The sequence below is a fragment of the Haemorhous mexicanus genome, chromosome 3 (assembly GCF_027477595.1).
Source record: "Haemorhous mexicanus isolate bHaeMex1 chromosome 3, bHaeMex1.pri, whole genome shotgun sequence".
Lineage (NCBI taxonomy): Eukaryota > Metazoa > Chordata > Aves > Passeriformes > Fringillidae > Haemorhous > Haemorhous mexicanus.
Window position 1 is genome coordinate 81102865 of NC_082343.1, and position 19788 is coordinate 81122652.

General features: G+C 36.4%; 1 protein-coding gene across 2 annotated transcripts in view; it reads left to right on the forward strand.

Moving 5' to 3' along the window:
* Positions 1-19788, forward strand: part of RNGTT (RNA guanylyltransferase and 5'-phosphatase) — a 170772-nt gene that overhangs the window by 34117 nt on the left and 116867 nt on the right. For both annotated transcript variants that reach the window (XM_059842477.1, XM_059842478.1), the window contains exons 9-10: positions 8271-8406; positions 14710-14781. In XM_059842477.1, coding sequence (XP_059698460.1) covers positions 8271-8406; positions 14710-14781 — 208 coding nt within the window. The remainder of the gene's footprint in view (positions 1-8270; positions 8407-14709; positions 14782-19788) is intronic.

Genomic DNA, 19788 nt, shown 5'->3' on the forward strand with positions numbered 1-19788 from the left:
ATCTAAATTGACTTGAACGGCCGAAGAAAGCATTCTTACTCTAGGCTGTGGTTTCTCACTTATATATGCTCACAGCTGTCATGACTCTGAAAGAAGGGCTTTGTGTCCCTTCCTTGAGTGTTTAAGGAGCAGTTCTGATGAGATACAGGAAGTCTATTCTGTGGAGAAGCAGGCCTGATATTTCACAGTTCTGAAGCCTCTTGACAACACACAAAGTTTTATGGTCACAATTCTGGGCTCTTTGAAAAATGCTACCTAACTGATTATTCATATGTAACTGAGTATTTGGACAGATTGTCTAATAAGCAAGCTCTTTTGTTTATTTATAAATAATTAATGCTTTAAAATGCATTAACTTATTATGTAGCTTGTGCTATGAATACTAATCTTAGAGTATTCAACTGTAGTCCTAAAATGTTCTAACGAGATCCAGATAAAGGGTGTGCCTGCATGTATATCTGCTTTTCAAGCAACCAGTATCAGTGATTACTGGCTTATTTATTTATTTTCCTTTCTCCCAGACCACTTTTAGTGGAACAGTACATTCTGTGCTGCTGGTTCTCCTAGGGGGGATTACAGACACATCCACGAAGCATAACAGCTTATGTTCAGTCAGGGAAGAATGACATTCAGTTTGTGAAGTTGAACTATACAGATATCTAGGGCATCCCTTTCTCTTGGAGCTGATCTATTCTGTGAGCACAAATGGCAGTTGTGTTCCTGCTGTGGCTTGTGCCGGTGATGCAGGTGGAATTGACCCAGAATACACTCTGGCATAAATCAGTTCCAAGTTAAGGGGATCTCCTTTTTCAAAGCTGTGTTACTGCCCTCCATGGGAGACATTATGGTTCACTTGCTTGGGAAAGAAGCAATGTAACTACTTGTCATCTAATGCTAAATTAATTTGTTAGTCTTTTTTATATATATTTTTTTAGCCTGTTGCTTCAGGCATGAATTTTGTGTTAAACCTTCAAGATATTATCAGACAAAGGCTTGGAGAGAGGTATGGAGCCAAAGAAGATCAAGCAAACTTGAAAATCTATCTGCTATAAATAATGAAGATGATAATAATAATAAAAAAAACAACAGCAAAAATTATGAAACAATTCAGGAGTTCTGTCAAGCTCAAGATATAGTTTGTTCCATTAATCTTGCAGCTTTAAAAAAGGGTAATCAAAACCATGCAATTGTTTTTCAACAGTGTTCCTATCAGTAATTGAGAAATGTACTTAGTATCATTAAAATTTGGGTGAAACAAAGATAATCTAATATTTAAAATTAATCTGTTATTATACAGGTTGTTACTGGGTAATATCTTTTCTAGCTTGCTAACAATTCTTTTGTTTTACATCAGACAAATTACATCATAATGCACTATAAGAGCTCCTCAATATATAGTAGTTGTAGTTTAATTTACCCTTTGTTGTAAGTCAAATAATGATTACAAGACAACTTTAAATTTAACCCATAAGGTTTAATATCCTTCTAAAAAATAAAGAAACAAAACCCCCACTGCACTGTAACTTAAGTAAAGCCCTGGAAGACAGACAAGAAAAACACTGTAACTGGATAGGCTTTTTTATCCTAGCAAAATTCTTCATTTTTCCAGCAGTTTCACAGTCTAATAATGCTTTAGATAGAAAATGTAGTTTTACACTGGTTTTGAATTTGCCATCTGTTAAATTAATTAAACCATCTTTGATTTATAATATAGGAAAAGCTAAAGTTCGAGCTCAGTCTCAACTGCAGTACTTCATTAGGAGAAATTATAGTAGTTTCTACAATTCTTATACATTTTTCCATGGTCCTTAGTCTTGTCGTTGTCTCCTTTATTAAAAAACTTCCCCAGGTGAGAGGATACCATGAAGTCATATAATCATGCAGCATTATTTCTATATTTTTCACTACCCTGTTTGTTATTTGATCTAATTATTTGTTTGCTGATTTGTTTTGTTTCTTTGCTTGTTTGGCTGCAGCTGCTGTTGCTCTCACTGAACCCTAAAAAGCAGCTGCTATCTGAGCTTTTTCTGCTGACAGTAATTTAGAACCTTGTAAGGTGGGGAAGTGTGGTCACATCTCTTCTCCTCCTGCCCGTGGTACTCTTTGGATATCAAAACTTGCAGTGTTTGTTGCTGTAGTTTTTGGGCATATTGGATATTTCTGTAGTAAGTATCATCTGCAGATCCACTCACTCTTGATGATGTTCAGGGCCATAACAGTCACAAAATAACTCCTCTGGACCTTGGATTGTCAAGGGAAACAAATGAAAAGGGAAACTTGCATTCAGAGTTTAAAGGAGAGTGATGGCAGGCAAGAATAAGCTTTTGATGCTGAGTCTGGTTACTGTGGTGGAGACTGATGAATAGTAAAAATTATGGAGACTGAAAAGCTGTATAAGCTGTGTGGTATCTCTTAACTTAGAGTGGTGACTTGACAAGGTTACTTCATTATCTTGAACACCTCAACAAATCTTGTGGAAATGAAATTCTTTGTTCTCAAATAAGCAGGGTGATTGGTGAAGATCAATTCATCAATGCCTGGGGGTATTCAGAAGACATGTAGATGTGACACTTCAGGACGTGGTTTAGTGCTGGACTTGGCAGTGTTAGGCTTACATTTGGACTCAATTATCCTGAAAATCTTTTCCACCTGAAATGATGCTATGAATATCAAAAGCATAGCCCTTCCATTGTGATATGTGAGGTAATCAATAAGACAAAGGTTTTTATTTTTTCTGTACTAGCATTGAGTCAGGGCAGTGGTATCTTGAACTAATGATTCAGAATGTGAGGCTGGTTGTTGGAAACCTTTTGACTTCTCACAAAATTAGATGTTAGTGTAGCAGATGAACTAAGACAACTTTCTTGATTGTAATATAAATATAGGAAAGCATTCATTTTGTTTAGGAAAGATGCAAGATAAAATATGAGGAATAACATTTTATTTTCCCAATAACTGAAGGATAAAAAAAAATTGTTACAGAGTTCAGATTTTTAAAAAAATCACTACAGGGTTGTTAAAGAAAACTTCTGGGTTACTGCTGAACCTGACCTGCTGCAGATGCCTGATCAGAGTTGTCACGATGAGCACACTTGAACATCTAATGCCAGCTGAGTGTCTGACCTCCATCATAAGAGTTTAACCAAGACAGTTTTGAAGCACAGGGAGCTGGTCATTTCATCCCATGGAGACACCTTACAATTATGGAAGTTAACCAGAAGCTGAATTCTACCCTCTTGTGAGGGTGGAGAATTGGTGGATCATTTCAACAGATGACAAATCCAGGTGCTTCTGAGTGTAGTAAGAGATATACATGATACATTTATGTACTAAACTAGACAGTTTATGTACTAAACAAGAGCCTAGTAACAGTATTTTAATATTGAGGGGAAAAAAAGGTCTTGATTTTAGAATCTAAGTTTGGATCAATCATGCTAAGGATTTACTTTACATTTAAATCATTATGATTGTATTGAGAGGTAAAAATAGATAAAAAATGCAGGTTTTCTCATTATTTAATGACAGATTTGGTTTGTCCTAAGGGTAGTAGTTAATAGAATTACTCAGAATTACTGTGACTGAGGAGCACAGTCTGCAGTATAGATGAGGAATGGGATTTCCTCTGAGTTCAGCCATTTTGGTAGAGGTTCGTATAAGGGAAAAATTGCAGTTTTGACCTAGAAAGACTGGTATATCTCATGCTTCTGGACTTTGACAAAATTGCTGTTTATTAGAGAAAATGAGGCTAAGAAGATTGCTAGAATTCTAAGATAGGTAAAGAACAGATTGAAAGGAAATGGCAGTGGATGGTTTTGAAAGAAAGTGCATAAAACCCCACAAGTAGAGATCCTGAATATTAATTTTGTTGTATCATTTAGTATTTTGAAACAGAATCCAAGTATGTTCTGATAAACAAATGAGGGAGATCAGCCACTGAATTCACTGAGGAGCAGAATAATAAAACTGGAAGGCTATTTAGTAGTAGAAAATGCAAGGTCATGAATGAGAAATATTGGAGCTGGTGGCTGTTAATTGGAAATGACTGTCAGTCACAATCTAAGGGTTTTTTTGGTTTAAAATACTGTGGAGACTGTTGATGGCATACTTTAATCTAGAAATAAGCGAGAGAAATAAAAAGTGTTGGTATAGTCAGAGCAGACTAACTTCCAAAGGTCTGTGTGTGTGTTTTTAAAAAAAATTTGGAATCTGGACTGTTGAATACATAATTCTACAGCAGCTTCTGCATGTAGAAAGCAGTTCTCTTTCTGGCTGGTGTGCTGTGTACTCATGCAAATGACAACATGTGTGCATCTTTGGAGAAGGTGGTTTGTGATAGAAACTGTCAGTGTTCCGATTAAAAAGACATTGTTTCCTTTTGTTTACATATTGAAAATAATATTATATTCTTGTAAGTTCCTGTGTTAGTGTCCCCGTATCCAGGTTTTGTCATACTTGAGGAGACATCTTTTAAAGCAGTAACCATTGCCAGCAGCAATTCATAGAAGAAAGCAAGCTGAGCCTTCCCCATTTACTGGGATTTAGAGTCTTTTGCTCCATGTGCCACAGGCCAGCTTCAAACTCTTCTAATTTAAACTTACTCTAAATCCAGCACAGTCTGCATTCGGGTCAGGACATGGAACTGCAGCAGCTTAGTGACACAGATAGATGATCTCCTACTGTCAGTGGATAAAGGGCAGTCATTAATTTTCATTCTCTTGGCCTTTTCCTCAGTGTTTGATGCATCTGGCCAGAAGTTGATGCTTTCTTGCCAGGAGGGAGTGGCAGGGTCCAGTGTAAAGCACTCATGTGACTTGGCCTCCTCTTAGGTGATCCATCTACAGAGCGGTGACATGCTCGTGGTTTTGAAATGTTGCCAATCATAAAAGGAAATTAAGAAATTGAAATCATATCTGTAGCAGGATTTCGTTGTTACCTCTGCGTCAGTGAGCATATTAGAGATGCTAATTGCTATTCAGATTTGGGTAATGCTTATTTGTGTGGGAGGGCAGCACTTGCACAAGACTGAATTCCAGGCTGTATAATGAACTCCCTTTGGAATGGAGAGCTGCTGTGTATTTCGTGCTTAGAGTTGATGATGGAATTTCTTCTATTTTGCATTCTTTAATGTGATAATACAGACACAGACATATTTAAAAAGGAAAATGAAAAAAAGGCAGCGATGGCAGCACTGTGTCAAAATGAATAATCTTCTTTGATACAGCCTGTCTAAAGAAATACTGCAGGGCAAAGAAAGCTCCTAGAGGAGCTGAATTTTTAAGCTTCCTTTGAAACAATATTTCTAATCCATTTGCTACTTGTAGATTTTTTTTTTTCAGAAAATTACTTGTGTGTTGAACTCCAGCTCAGAAGATAGGATCTTAATGTTTGAGGAAGCTGTGTTGTATTTTTATATTATTCTTAAGGTTTTAAAACTCCTATAAAGCACAAAATTAACATATGTAAGCTTACTGCTGAGATAGTTGCTGTCATTTTGGCTGAGAGAAAGTTAAACATAAATAAAGCACATCACAAAATTGATGTTGGAAACAAAACTTCTGTGAATACATAGGCAATCAATTTTGTGGTAAATATGTTTTGGCAAGCACTACACCATGTGTAGTGAGGTACTGTGTTGGGGGAGTATTTTCAAATCCAGTTTTGTGAATCATAATAATATGGAAAAGAGGGCAGAGGCCACCTGTTCCAGTGGGTACGGTGTTGGTTTTGAAGATTGGTAAATGCAGTTCTGTTCTTGTTCCTTAATCTCAGTGACCATGTATTAATGGATACCAAGTAATTGACCTTATCTTATGCATTAAGTTATATCTTCCTGAAATGCACTTTCAAATTTAATGATGAAAAATGCTAAACATCCATAAAGGAGAAACCTCTGTTTTTAACTTGGGATTTTCAGTGTAGCTCATGTCAGCTTCAAAGTTGTGTAAAAACCAAAAACCTACCACCACCACCAAAACAAACCTAACTGAAAATAGAACCCTAATCAAATAATTCTTTTAGCTTGTGTTTGGGGCCCATCTGATGTAGACTGCATGATACAGGATATAGGAGGAGGCAAATGAGCCTTTGATATAGTTGCCTTTATTTGGGTATGCTAAAAATGATTTCTGAAGAGAAAACTTTATTTGATTTTTAAAGTTTAAAAATTAAAATTATTAACACTCTAGTAGGTGATTTGGAGACCTGTTTGTCTAATGCCAAGAACTGTCACTCTGCAAATGAAATTTTCATCCTGTTTCCTGAATTATTGTCTTAATAATATTGTCCAGTTAGAATTAATAACAGGCCTTGCCTCAGGATCAGAAGTGAATGAAAAGTAGCTTCTAATGAAACTTTAGATTTTACCATTTCTATGACTGGATATTTTATCTGCTTGTGAGATTAATCTGCATGGATGCCATGACCCTCTATTTGTCAGAATTTCTTGGTTTGTAGAGATTGCACTGACAGTTTTGAGAGATGATGTTTGTAGCTCAAATATGATTCTCTGCTTCCATGTATAGTTTTCAGAGGTGAATGAGCAGTTATGTTATTGCTCTTATTGCTGCCCTGCCTTTGTTATTTTATTCACTTGTCTGGTTTTACATTCGGATTGAGCCATCTGATGTAGGACCATGTCATCTTGTGTACTTGCCCAGAATCCAAAACAATGGGGCCTGGTTACTAATTGGAGCTTTTGGGTGCTCACACAATAGAGGTAATTAGTAATAAATGTACAGCTGTAATAGCAAGTAGTGTTCACAGTGGGCAGTGCAATGCATGACAGTTCAGTTCCTGTTGTCTCTCTAGTGAATGTGTTTGAGAAATCATCGCTCTTCTTTCTTTGCCTTTGTGGTGTTGCCCAGAGGTGTGTTCTCAATTCTGGTGTAAGTGCTTATCTCCTAATACCTCAATTAACTTCTTAAAATATAAATGGCCATGGTACATTGAAATAATATTCAGAAATGTGCTGTTCAGCAGTCCCCAAGATTTCTCTATGAATGCTTGTAGTGTCATCTCGATAAAACTTTAAACCTGACATTAAGCACAAGAACTTTTTGAGTGAAACAAGCAAATAAAAAACTTCAACCAACCAACCAGCTCAAATCTGTCATTAATTGATAAATTCAGTTTCACCAAAACCTTGCTTATCTCTTGCTTCTTGTACATTTTCAATTATTAGCTGCTCATAGAACACTTCAGTTTTTCAGTCCATCCTTGACCAATTTTTTTCTGTCTTATGTTGGTAGTAATTAGAATTTTGATAAATTCTGTTGTTTGGACCACATTCAGATTTTTATTTCAATAGTTTATTAAATTGAGAGAATAGAGGAGTTTTCAGCCATTCAGCTAAAAAACCCTCAAAAAAAAACCCCTTTCAAAATGAGACATATCTGGATCAGTTGAATGTCTTTCTCAAGCAGGGAACTTGTTCACACTCTAAGTTAGACAGGTACATTACCATGAGACCCAGACAGATGGGTTAACATTAAAGTAATTTATTGTCCTGAGATGAGATTTTTTTCTGTCTTCAAAGTCAGCACTGCTGCCTCTCAGCATCTCTCTGAAGTAAGATACAGAATCATAGAAATCATAGGATCATGGAATGATTTGGGTTGGAAGGGACCACCCAGATCATCTAGTTTTGAAGGAAGATGGCATGCAGAGAGGTATGCTTAATAAAAACTTTGTTTCCGTACAGATTGGCTGTGAAAATTCTCTGTGAGCTTTAAGAGGCCTGTTACATGGACTCAGTTGAAGAATTGTAGCCCAATTCTGCAGTTTTTGTCCATGTGAAAGGAGTATCTAAGGTGTGGCCTGGTTTAACTAATGTAGCAACTAAGCTCATACATCCTGTAGCAGGATAGGGGAGAGAATCAGAAGGGTGAAAGTGAGAAAGATCAGGGGAGATAAATATAAGGAAAAATAAGGAATTTTTGCTAGTTCTAATTGGCAGGCATGTGTTTAGCCATTTCCAGGAAAGCCGGGCTTCATGATGCACAACAGTGACTTGGGAAGAAAAACACCATAAATCCAAATGTCCCCTCCTTCCTCCTCCTTCTCCCATTTTTTATTGCTGAGAATAGCATCATTTAGTCTGCAGTATCCCTTTGGTTAGTTTGCAGGTGTAAACTTTTAAATGTAAAAAAGTACTTTTAAAATATATTTTTAAATAATGTCTGTCACGATTACTTAACACTTAATATAAAACAAAATAATAGAGATTTTGAGGATATACCTGTAATTATAATATCTTAACACTGCCTTTGTAGGTATATGATGCTGATTGATGGCAAGAATGAAGTTTATATGATTGATAGAGACAACTCCATTTTTCACGTATCCAACCTGGAATTTCCGTTTCGTAAAGATCTTCGCACACATCTAACAAACACTCTTCTAGACGGGGTAAGGAGCAAACTGTATAATTATTGTAACTATTTCAGTGCTGCTTGCTTTTGTTCATAAACAGGGCAAATTTTTAGGTCTGGATCGGTGAATCATAGGATTTCAGGAGGAATATAAGTTCAGTCACTGGCTGAATGTGGGAGTTGCATTTTGTAAGAAATTACTTACCTACAGAATAGGACTGATGGCTGCTCTGGGGGGAGCTGTTTGTCTTTGAAATAAAACAAGGTATTGAGATGACATTCTCTAAATATGAGAAAAGGCTTGAAGAAAATCTAAAAAATTATTGCAGAACTTATCTCTCACTACAGCTTTATATTTTGAAATAGTAAACATGGTCAATTTTATACCGCTTATGGAAATACTTCTAAAATGTAAGAAAATTTTCATGACGTTTTGATACACTTTTGTGAATTGATGTCTGTTTCTGTCACCTTTATTTTCAGCTGATCTGAATTTTTGAATGATTTAGAAATGGCTTAGTTATGGTTGTTTAAGGCTAAAACATTTCTAAGTTGCTATGCTAATTTAAATTATGTAAACTTGCTAATGAACTTTTTGAGCCAGTTGTAAAACAAGCTGCAAAACATATGGATTTGTGTGTTTGGAGGCTGGGCTGGACTATTGGTGGCAAACTTTTCACAACTGTAGCCACAAGAGGAAATAATTTCTTTCTTGACTGTCCAATTTTACATGACTGAGAGAATTTCACTAGCTCTTACACTAATAGATCAATGCAGTTTCCTTTTATGTTTCCCTGCTATTGGAGACTCTACATTGCTGTAACTCCTGCTTGATGAAGTATTTTTGTACCTGAGCTAGCTTCCATATTGATCCTCTGAAGCCTATTGCACTTTTCAGCCATATTGTCTTTATTAACTTTCTTCCCTTTCTCAGGCCCTTGTTGTCAGTATTCCACTTGAAATGTCACTTCTGTGAATGATGTGTCTTACTGAGCACACATTTACATGTGAAGCGTGTATAAATTGAATCTGCGAGGATAATTACTGCAAGGAAGGATGTACTGTCTCAGGGACAGAGAAGCAGATAATGGAATATTTTCCACCACCTCTGCTTCATTGAAAAATTGAGAGCATTATGCAAGAAATGCCATGCTGTCAGCTAAGAAGTGGTTGCACAAGCTGTCGTGTCTGGTAGGAGCCTCTTCAGCCAGGCAGCTTCTGAATGATATACACATTATTCTTGATGACACACATTAGGTTCCATGCTTTTGAGATAAAAAGCCTGGTATTGCTGTTTTTTCCCCCTGCTACTTCTAAGGCTCTTGAGAAAGTAATGACTTGCTAGTGTCCATATGGTACAGTCTTAGGTGTTCTTGAGGGAAATAGCTGCTCTTTCATTTGTTTGTTTAATTTTTATCTTTATTTCAAATAAATGTTTTAGTGAAGGTGGCTGATATGTATATGGTGGAATATGGGGATATTGAGATAAGTGCATAATGTAGCTGTGGGGCATGGAAGAAGGTCTCTGATCTAGTGTGTTGTGTTCCCCAGATAGTAAATACTGATTGAATGAAGTACCCTGAGATAGAACTAAAACCTTTCAATGGATAAATACTTTTCATAGTACAGATTTCTAAATTTGTTTCGGTATGGTCAGTTAAATAAAAAGATGCTGCTGGAATTTTTCTTTTTTTCAATTGAAATTCCTTTAACAGGTTTGAGGATAAGACTTGCCTATTATTTGAAGCATCAGAAGAACTGAACTTTGTAATTGAATATTTGTCTAATGTTGATGCCAAATGAAAATTTCCATGAATGATCCTTTACTCTAGATATATGCATGATTGATTTTATTTTTTAAATCCATGGGAAGAAGTTGGCTTTTTCTCTTAACATATTTTGCTAATTAGTGCTTGAAGAGCTGTTGAAATTAATTCTTTAGTTACAGGCTGAAGTAGTTCATACTTCCTGTCCTTGAAGTTGCTTTCTCTCTATCAGGGAATGAAAGTATAGATTGAAGTGGTCCAACTGGTATTGCTTTAGAGTATTCTTAAAAATATGAGAAAAAAGGAAAGAGAAAACAAAAATATCAGTGCCATGTAGCAAACAACAACTGGTTTTAAGAATACAAAAGATTAATATCCCCCTAACATTATTTAAAATGACAGTATACATGAAACTTTCATAAAGGCAATTTCCATGCATTCAGGGATCTCTTAACTTGCTTTAAGGCCTCTGGTGTGAGCCTTTCATGTGGTTGTCTTTGAGAATTTCATTTGTGGTTCAGTTTGGGCTGAAATTACTTGTAAACAGTTCTTATGTGATCAGTGATGTCTTGGGTGATGACAGATCTGCAACACTCCATGCTCATCTCTGAGCTCCTCCCGAGCTTTTCAGTTGCAATTGTTCTCCTCTCATGGAAGAAAGTTTTCTGCAAAGCTCATTAAAACTAATTTAAATTTCACCTACAGGTGACTAGTATGACTTATTCCTTTAGAAGCCAAGTGTTTTGCATCCATAGTGCTATCTGAGGGAATGCACTGAGTTTTGTTCAAATGTTTTGGCTGTCATGCAAAAAAGCTAAATAGCTATTTTCAGGAGCTTTCTTGGCATTCTGCTTAGCTTTGGAACAGTTGAGTAGAAAATGCAGAGTCATCCATAAGCTTGAAGTAACTTTTACTTAGTTTTAATACAATTTTTTAAACTATTTTATTTTTATATAAAATACTGTTTACACTTTAAGACTTAAGAGGGCCAAGAACTCCATAAACGGAGAGCGAGATAAAGATGCATTTGTGTTTTTCTGTCAGGAGAGACCTTATCTATTTGTAAGCTGTCTCAGAAATTGCAGAACTTAAAATTTTTTGAGTTTGTGAAAGCTGGTGCAAAATAGATTTATGCAAAATAGACTTAAGAAAAAGGCAAGAAACAAAAACTGTTTTAATTCCCGAAATACAGCAGTGACTAGAATTGCGTTAAAGGTAAATGGATAAAGGATTAAGAAAAGGCACAGGAGAAAAAGGAAAAACAAACAGATAGATTATTAGATCTGATTCCATAGTCTTTGTCAACAAAAAAATACATTCTGCAAGTGGCTGGTAAAATTGGGTCTTTTGCTTTTTGATTGAATTTTGGATTATTTTAAGTCTAAGTTACTCTCTAGAGATGTGATTCAAGGAAGAAGCCCATGAGCTCTCAGTCTAGCATTGTTCCTATGGTACTTGTCCAGCAAAAAGCTCTTAGCACTGTTGCAGGTCTAATATACTGTACAGCTGTGCTTTGCAGCACCACAGGATTGAGGAGAATAACACCAGCACAGTGTTGCCAGGTTATATTGCATTAATTGAACACTGGTCTGTGTTCTTCAGGCCCGTGGGTTGAGTGGGTAACCAGCAGCTAATGGACAAGTGCCAATAGCAGTGGTAGCTTTGAAACACACAATGCTGGCTGTAAATCTGCATGGAGACTGTAGAAGGAGCTGCATGGATGCAGGTGTGCCTTATGGATAATGTTATATTAACATGTCATGTGAGTGGATTTGGGTTTAAGTTTTTAGTTATCTGAAAATTGGCTTAAATATATTCTTAGCAGGTTATTACTCAGGTCAGAACGAGTGAGTTTAATTGTGGTCATTTCTCAAATACTACATTTTCCCATCTTCTCTGAAGTTGTCTCTGGGATCTATTCCCTGGTGTATTTTTCAATTCTGATAATTTCAGGGAAGATTCTGAAATCAGACTGTAAAATAATGATGTGTTAGAGCATTTCTAATCTGAACCATTCCTATGCTCACTTTACAGCTTTTGCCTTATGACAGTTGTATTGGCGTAACTAATGGAGCAGTGAATGTTGTTGTCATGATGGAGATGAGCAGTGCAGGAATTTGTCATCTCATCTTCTAAGGCATATTGTGCTATTGTTTTTTGCTCTGGTAGCTGGGATTTCAGTCAGGCTGTCAAAGAGAACAGGAGGCAGGGGAAGAATAAAAGAAGGGAGGAAATGAGGAAAAAGGCTTGTTTGATCAGTAATAGAATAAAAATGTTTACGTGTCTGAAGTAGAGAAAAAGTTGAAAATAAACACTTCAAAGGATGTTTAAAAACAGTTCTTGGTCCTCTTTGTTGTATTTTTTAATCCTTCTTAAACTGAATATGCAGAGATTCAGATTTTTAAAATTAGGCATAAAATCTTGTAATATCAGGCATTGAAATGTTTTCAGGGTTTTGCATACAAATGCTAGCTTTGCATCAAAGCCGAAGTTCTGAATATGCATACGGAGAAAGGGAGGCCTTAAACCCTAAGTATGTGCTCAATTAAACGTGTTCCAAAAAAGTTGCTTCACCTGCCAGTTGAGCTGAGAATGAAAAACAACGTCATTCTTTTGTTTCACTGTTACTTTGTTATTTGTTTCACCTGATTACTATCAGGAATTTCAGGTGGGGTTTTTTTATCCTGGGTTTTTTTTTTTTCCCTTTGCATTATATCTTTACACCTTCTTCCAAGTTTGCATATCATGCCTTCTGTCTCTTGAGTTGTACCCATCTGTTCTTGTAGTTAGTTATAACATTTGTTGTCAAAGAAGGCATTGAAGCATTGTGTCTGCTGTTCCTTTGAGAGCTCACCAGTGTCCTACCTAAATATTGGACACAAGCAGAATAGCATTTTGTTACATCACTTTTATGTAGACCTTTTTTGCACATGCTATTTGACAGTCCCTCTGACTAAATTTTTAGAGGGAAGATATTGCAATATTACAAAGAAATAGTTTTCACTAATTGGATTAATGTTTTTTTAATTTTTAATTTTAAAAAAGAAATTATGTGGAATGATGTGTAAGGTCAGTTGAGGGAGTCATTCGCAACACCTGTGAATGCTGCACATGGCTTGAAGTCCCAGTCTCCATCTCAGTCTTTTGTTCACAGAGAATGAAATTCCAAAATACTAAGTAGGTAACTAAGATTTCCCAGTGGTTTTTGGGAACAACATATTCATGTCTTCTAGTTTAGTTTTTAATGCTTCAAGCTTTATGTTTGCTTTAAACCAAATCTATGTTTTTACAACTGAACTGCTTGCTTATTTTTCAAAGCAAATTGTGATTAGATGCTAGGTATAACTCAAGAATCTTGTTATTGTTGTACGGACTGAAAATTAATCTTACATGAGTCAATCAGACCTTTTTGGGTTTATTTTGTGGAATCTATTGATTCTGAGAGAAATTAAAAGGTTGTAAGAGATAAAAATAGCAAGACACTAAACAAAAATAGAGTTGATGTATTGTTCTTTTTTTGGAATAATTCTTGAACTCCTGATTTTGTTTTCATCATGTCATATTGAACTGTTTTCATGTTTTTCAGTTGTTTTATCTTGTTTGTGTGAACTTGGAACTTTAACTTTCAAGTTTTTTTTAAATTAAAAAAAAAAATCTGTAGCTGATGCAACTTATTAGCCAAGAATCAGGTAGGGAAGGGAGGTAGGGAGAAGATGGATTGCATTTGGAGAAGTGATTATTTCAGAGTTGTTGCTGGAAAAGATCTACCAGTGGTTGGTTGTTATAATTTTCAGTCTTCATTGCTGATTCATCAAACTCTATATACTATGTCTAACTCCTGTCATAGGAAGCCTGAGTTACAGAGGTAACACCACCATGTAAGGTGTATGTATTTTTGCATGTGTCATTAAGTTCAGGAAACACACTTGTGTTTGGATGTTGATCAATAACGTTTTTTCCTTACCTGGCCTGTTTTCAATCGGATTTGTTGGTACATATTGAGTGTTAGCTGACTTCATGTGGTGCAGAGAGTGTCTGTGATACTTCTGTCTGAAAGAGCCGTCCTGTTTAGTCACAGTGCAACAACGTTCAAGCAAATTGCAGCTCCCAGTGCTGCCTAGGACACTTTTAAAATGAAAAGATCCAACCTGAGCATAGACAATGAATGTGAATGCTGGTTTTTTTCACTTCCTCACTGTTGTGCTTCTGACTGTGGGCAAGATTTCCAGTAGTGCTTGGTTGGCTTAGGATCACAGTTCTTACTGAGGTTTCTAAAACTCATTATTCACTCAAGATTTTGAAAGCTGTGGGGAAACTAATGTATAAATGTTGCAAATCTGAATAGGAAGCCCTAGCACAGCCTCCTGGTGTTTGTTTTGTTGAATGCTTAATGAGAGACTTTTAAGACCACAATAATTTTTTATAATCTTGACCTGTTGTAAAATTTTTTTTTTGTAATAAAGACGTGGCTGGTGTTTGCATCATGCTTGCAGGTATATGCACTAAGTATAACTGTCAACATTCTTCTTCTGTATTTATGAAAAAAATGCCAATGCTTTCTCTTTTCTTTTAAGGAAATGATCATCGACAAGGTTAATGGACAGGTTGTCCCTCGGTACTTGATATATGACATTATTAAGTTTAATGTAAGTACTTTCAGTTTTATTGCTTATCACTAGTTATTCTTACATAAATTTTAATATTTTTATATAAGTAAGAGCTTCAGAGTAAATATAAACACCGAAATCATTTGAGTATTTTGCATCTTGATAACAAGCGATGTATCAGAATTTAGATTGAAAGCAGCCTTACAATACACGTTGATTTATTTCCACTTGCTCAAGAAAAAATGGCCATTTGAAAAAGTCTGCTAGACACTTGGAAAATTTCCCATTTCTACAGCACGTTTGAACTATTTATGCAGTGAAATCAAGAGGGGATGGAGGAGTCAGCCTGGTTTATCTGTTACCAGAGCTTCACAGTACTTGTTATGCTGCTCTGTCAACTCCTTCTCAAATTTTTGTTTGAAACCAGGCAACTGGTCCTCTGCTAAGTCCTCAACAGCAGGGTCCCCTGGTGGCACAGGCTGTAGGGAAAATGTATAATGAGGAAATATTTTGCAGAAGTTGTGGAAACGAAGAATATAGTGTAGGAATAAAATCATTGGGATCACAAGAGCTGTTAAACAGTACTGGAAATAAGAAAATTGTTTTCTATAAAATCAGCTTTCATATACAGTAAAGGTTTGAATATCTCCAAGGGGCTCTTGCTGATGTCATTTACAGACGTTTTTTGTTGTTGTTTTCTTCATAGTAGCCCATATGGTATTGTGTTTTGGATTTGCAAATCAGCATGGAATAGTGCTGATAACACAGGGATGTTCTCTGTTATTGCTGAGCAGCACTTGCGCAGCTTCAAGCCCTTTTCTATTTCACCCTACTGCACCAGTGAGAAGCTTGGTGTGCACAAGGAGTAGGGAAGGGAACACAGCCGGGACAGCTGACTCCAAGTGACCAAAGGGACATTCCTGGGCATGTGATGTTGTACTGTGCATATAAAGCGGGGGGAAGAAGGATGTTTGTAGTGGTGGAGTTTGTCTTCCCATATGTGTGATGGAGCCCTGCTGCCCTGAGGATGGCTGAACACCTGCCTGCTCATTGGAAGTGATGAATGGCTTCATTGGTTTGCTTTTTCTGCATGTGCAGCTTTTGCTATAGCTTTGAAACTCTCTTTATCTCATACCCTGTGTTTTCTCACTTAGACCCTTTTGATTCTTTTCCCCCATGTTATTCCAGGGTAGTTAGTGGCTGCGGAAGGCTTAGCACCTACTGTAGTTAAACCACAACAATGTGTTAAATGCAGTCAAAATAGCCCATGGAGAAAACACTAGTGTCTGTTAATGCTTCTGGAAAAAACAAAATTATTGTTTCAGTGCGCCTAACGGGACAAAAGCAGTATTAGTAAACCACAGGACATTTCAGCCTTTCTAACACTACAGTTGACTCTTCCAGTCTTGAGTAAGGTACTACTCAGCTCAGTCACTCAGTGTAAGTGGGAATTGCAAGTGTAGGCATGGTACCAGTCACCAGAAATTACTTAGGTATTCTTGGAAGCATAGTCATACTGTGACTTAGGACAGCTGCTTTTAAAAGGAGTTGTTTGTGGGGAAGATGTGTTAGATTAGGACTAGAAGCTTTTTGTTAACACATTTTAATTCTGTATCTGGATGTCCTTTCTCTAGCCTTTTCTGAAAAGTAGGTGTTAGTTTCCTGAATCCCTCCTACCATGAAAACTTTTCCCTAAGCAAGATTTCCATGCACTCTTCTAAAAAACACAGTCTTCTATAACCACTCATGGTTCTCATTTTTTCTTTACATTTTCTTAACTGCTGCTCCACCTGTGGTTCCATTTTTATTAACCTTCATGTCTTGCCTTCTCTCTGCTCTCCTTTTGAGTCTAACCTGCCATTCACTGCTGTTTTATTTCCTTTGAAGTAAACATGTAATATTAGAAGTGTACAGTCATTCAGTTTGGGATGTGCATATAAATGTACAAAATATCACTTTTCAAAGCTCGTAATTATTTTGGTTAAGCTTTGTTTTGTGGTGGAAGGGAAGGATCCCTCATTTGTAGTGAAGTGTCTGGACTTAACGTGATGAATCCCTCTTGGCAAACAGGAAAAATGATTAGTAGGTTTCCAGAGGATTGTCAGTGTTTAGGAAAAGTCTTCTTTTGGGCAGTGTTTGGTTTTGTTTGTCTTTTAAGTGCTGTGTGAATGAGAGGAGGAGCTGGTTACCATGTAATACTTTTTTAAAGTCAAGGACAAATTAAGATAATGTTATCAGTATGAGTACAAGCCAAGCTTTAGCTGCAAGAAGTCATTAACAGTGGCCCTACTATAAAGATTAAAAAGCACAGCTGTTTTTTGGTTAATTTTAGAAGCTTAATTATAAAAATGGGCACCCAAGGTTTTTTGGCTTGGCAAGAAGTGATCAACAGAATTTTATCACCAAGAGAGGTAAATGTAATATAACTTGTAAATGGCAAGAAAGAGTAAGTTCCTATTTAAGTTGCGTAAGTTAGGTTTTTGTTCATTTTTTTAGCAGATCTTCAAATAAAATAATTACACAAGGTACCGGTCCTGTTCAAAACCAGAACATTCCTCCCTACCATCCAAACAAACAACCCCCACTCCAAAAATTCCCCAAAATAGAGATTGCTCTGGAATTTGGCACTTTGTTTTGATCTGGAAAGCAGTTAAGTCGTGAAGGTGAATGATGGAGTTACTGTATTGCTGTCCATCATGAGTTACAGGATTTGCAGGATGTCCCCTGTCTCACCCTCCATGGGACTCAGCTTACTCTGCTCTGGGAGATGCAGCTTTGCAGCTGGGGAAATGCGCATTCAAACCCCATTGATAAACACCTTTGCTCAGGCAAACCTCATCTTTTAATCAGGTCTCGTGAACTAAGATATTTTTAGCTGAGCTTGTTCTCAAATGCTTGACCTGTTTTGCTAGCTAAGCATTGCAGAGTTTTCTGGCTTTGTCAGAATATTCCTTCTGAAATATTGCATTCATAATGCAGAGAAAGTGAGTGGATAAGCACCTACCTGTTACAGATTTTAATCCATGTTGTTATTGGTGAGGCTTATTGTTATTTACTTTTTGATTTTGCTGTAGTATGTCAGGAATAAGCTCTAGCAGCATTCTAGAAAGAAACAAAAGGAACTAAGACTGATTGACATACACAGTGTGTATTTGGCAATAGATGTCTATACAGGAAAGTCTTAAGAGGAAGGGAACATAAAAATTTAGTTTCAATGGTTGGGAGAAACCTATACTTGAGCTCTTGAGCAAAACATGTCAGTTGGTTTGGTTGTCTCTTTCCATGCTAAGTTTTGCATTGAATTCTGATGCTTATTGTGTGTAGCTGCTGCAAAAGTCTGTCTTCAAGGATGCTGATGGAACCCTTTGACTATTTCTTTTAGTTACTGTTTCTGTGACATCTAGTTTCTAAAAGCTTGTAACACATCCCATTTTGTTGCAAGAGATGTTCATGTCAAGAAAAATGATTCTTCAGATTTAAAAACATTTTTAAAATGTTTTTAAACACCAGTCTGAAGCATGGTGTTGATTGTTATTAATAGCACCTCAAAATATGATGTTGCTGTCTCACTGCTTTCATCTCACCTGCTAAAATCAATTTCATAGAAAGAAAGCTGTATCCTAGTGAAATAAACGTGCCATTGACCTTTGGGAGGTCCACACACAAGAAATCTGGATTTTTCATATTCCTCTGAATATAAAAGGCTAATAGGACCCAACCCTCCTTATGGTGTTTAGTCTTAATGAGTACAGAGCTAAATCCCTGCAGTGCATGTTGCTTTTCAGCTTCTTGATTTGTGTCTGTATGTGGTTGAGTCCATCATTATAGTAACTGCAGCTATATAGCTACAATTTCAAATTTGGTAGATAATTTGGTGGATAATTCTAATATAACAGAGGAAGCTGACAGTAGAAAAATTAATAGCCCCAGAAGCAAATGAAGGCAAATGCAAATCCCTTTTCATCTGAAACAGTCTACAAAAGAATGTGTCTTCATTCTCCTGTTATCTTGGAGACAGCTCTTCCTGAAAAACCTTGTTTTTAGAAGCTTTTTCTTAGATAATATTCAGTAGCTACTTGTAAATGTATGGACACTAAACTTAAGCAACTATTTTTTTCCTTAGTTAAGTAACAAACAGTAACACTGGCATGATGTAGGATCTAATTAATGCATTCTTAGCAAAGATGCTGAAAATGAGTACAACTTTCCTTTTCCTTTCTAACCCTGGCCTTTAAATTCTTAAACTCTAGCCAAGTTTTTGTGAGACCAGATTGCAATGGTAAGAATAGACTGAATGCTTGAAAAAGAATAATTATTTAAATGCTTAGAAAGGAGATAGAATTTTGATTAAATTTTCTAATTCTTTGTGCATTGAATTAAGTGAAGATCGAGATTTCTTTGGTTGTCATTATGTGTAGCAATGCTGTTGCTATTGTTAAAATTTGTCATGGTAAACAGATATGCTGGTCATAAATCCTGCCCACAGCCAATGTGCTCATTGAATTAATGCATGAAAAATATTTGTTTTAAATCCCTGTAAAACATTACCATGTCTGATTTTTCTGTTACAAACCTCATTTTAAAGCAATGTAAGGCTCACAGTCCATGCTATCTCTCACTTATTAGCCTATTAACCTTATCTTAAACTTGTACTGTGAAAGAGGGCACAATTTAGAGATGCAAGTGTTTAATTGCATCTCTTCTGTGACAAGTGCACCTGGCTGCCAGTCACCCTTAATTTTGATTCTGAATTATTTTCAAATGGTATCACCTGAAAATACTTTAACATTTACATTTTAAAACATTTAAACATTTAAAATGCTTTTGTTTCTAACAGTACCAATAGTACCCTGGAAAGTAATTGCGCTGTGGGTATGTTTGTTCTTGCACCCTTTAGATTATTTCTTGTGAAGACTTATCTAACAAACCCCCAAATGCTTGTACTGGTGCTCGTGCTGTGTGTTGTGTTCTCAATATGTATCACCTAATTCCTTCATGGCTCAGGGCTGCCCAGTAAATGAAATATAGACCATCCACTCAGTTCTG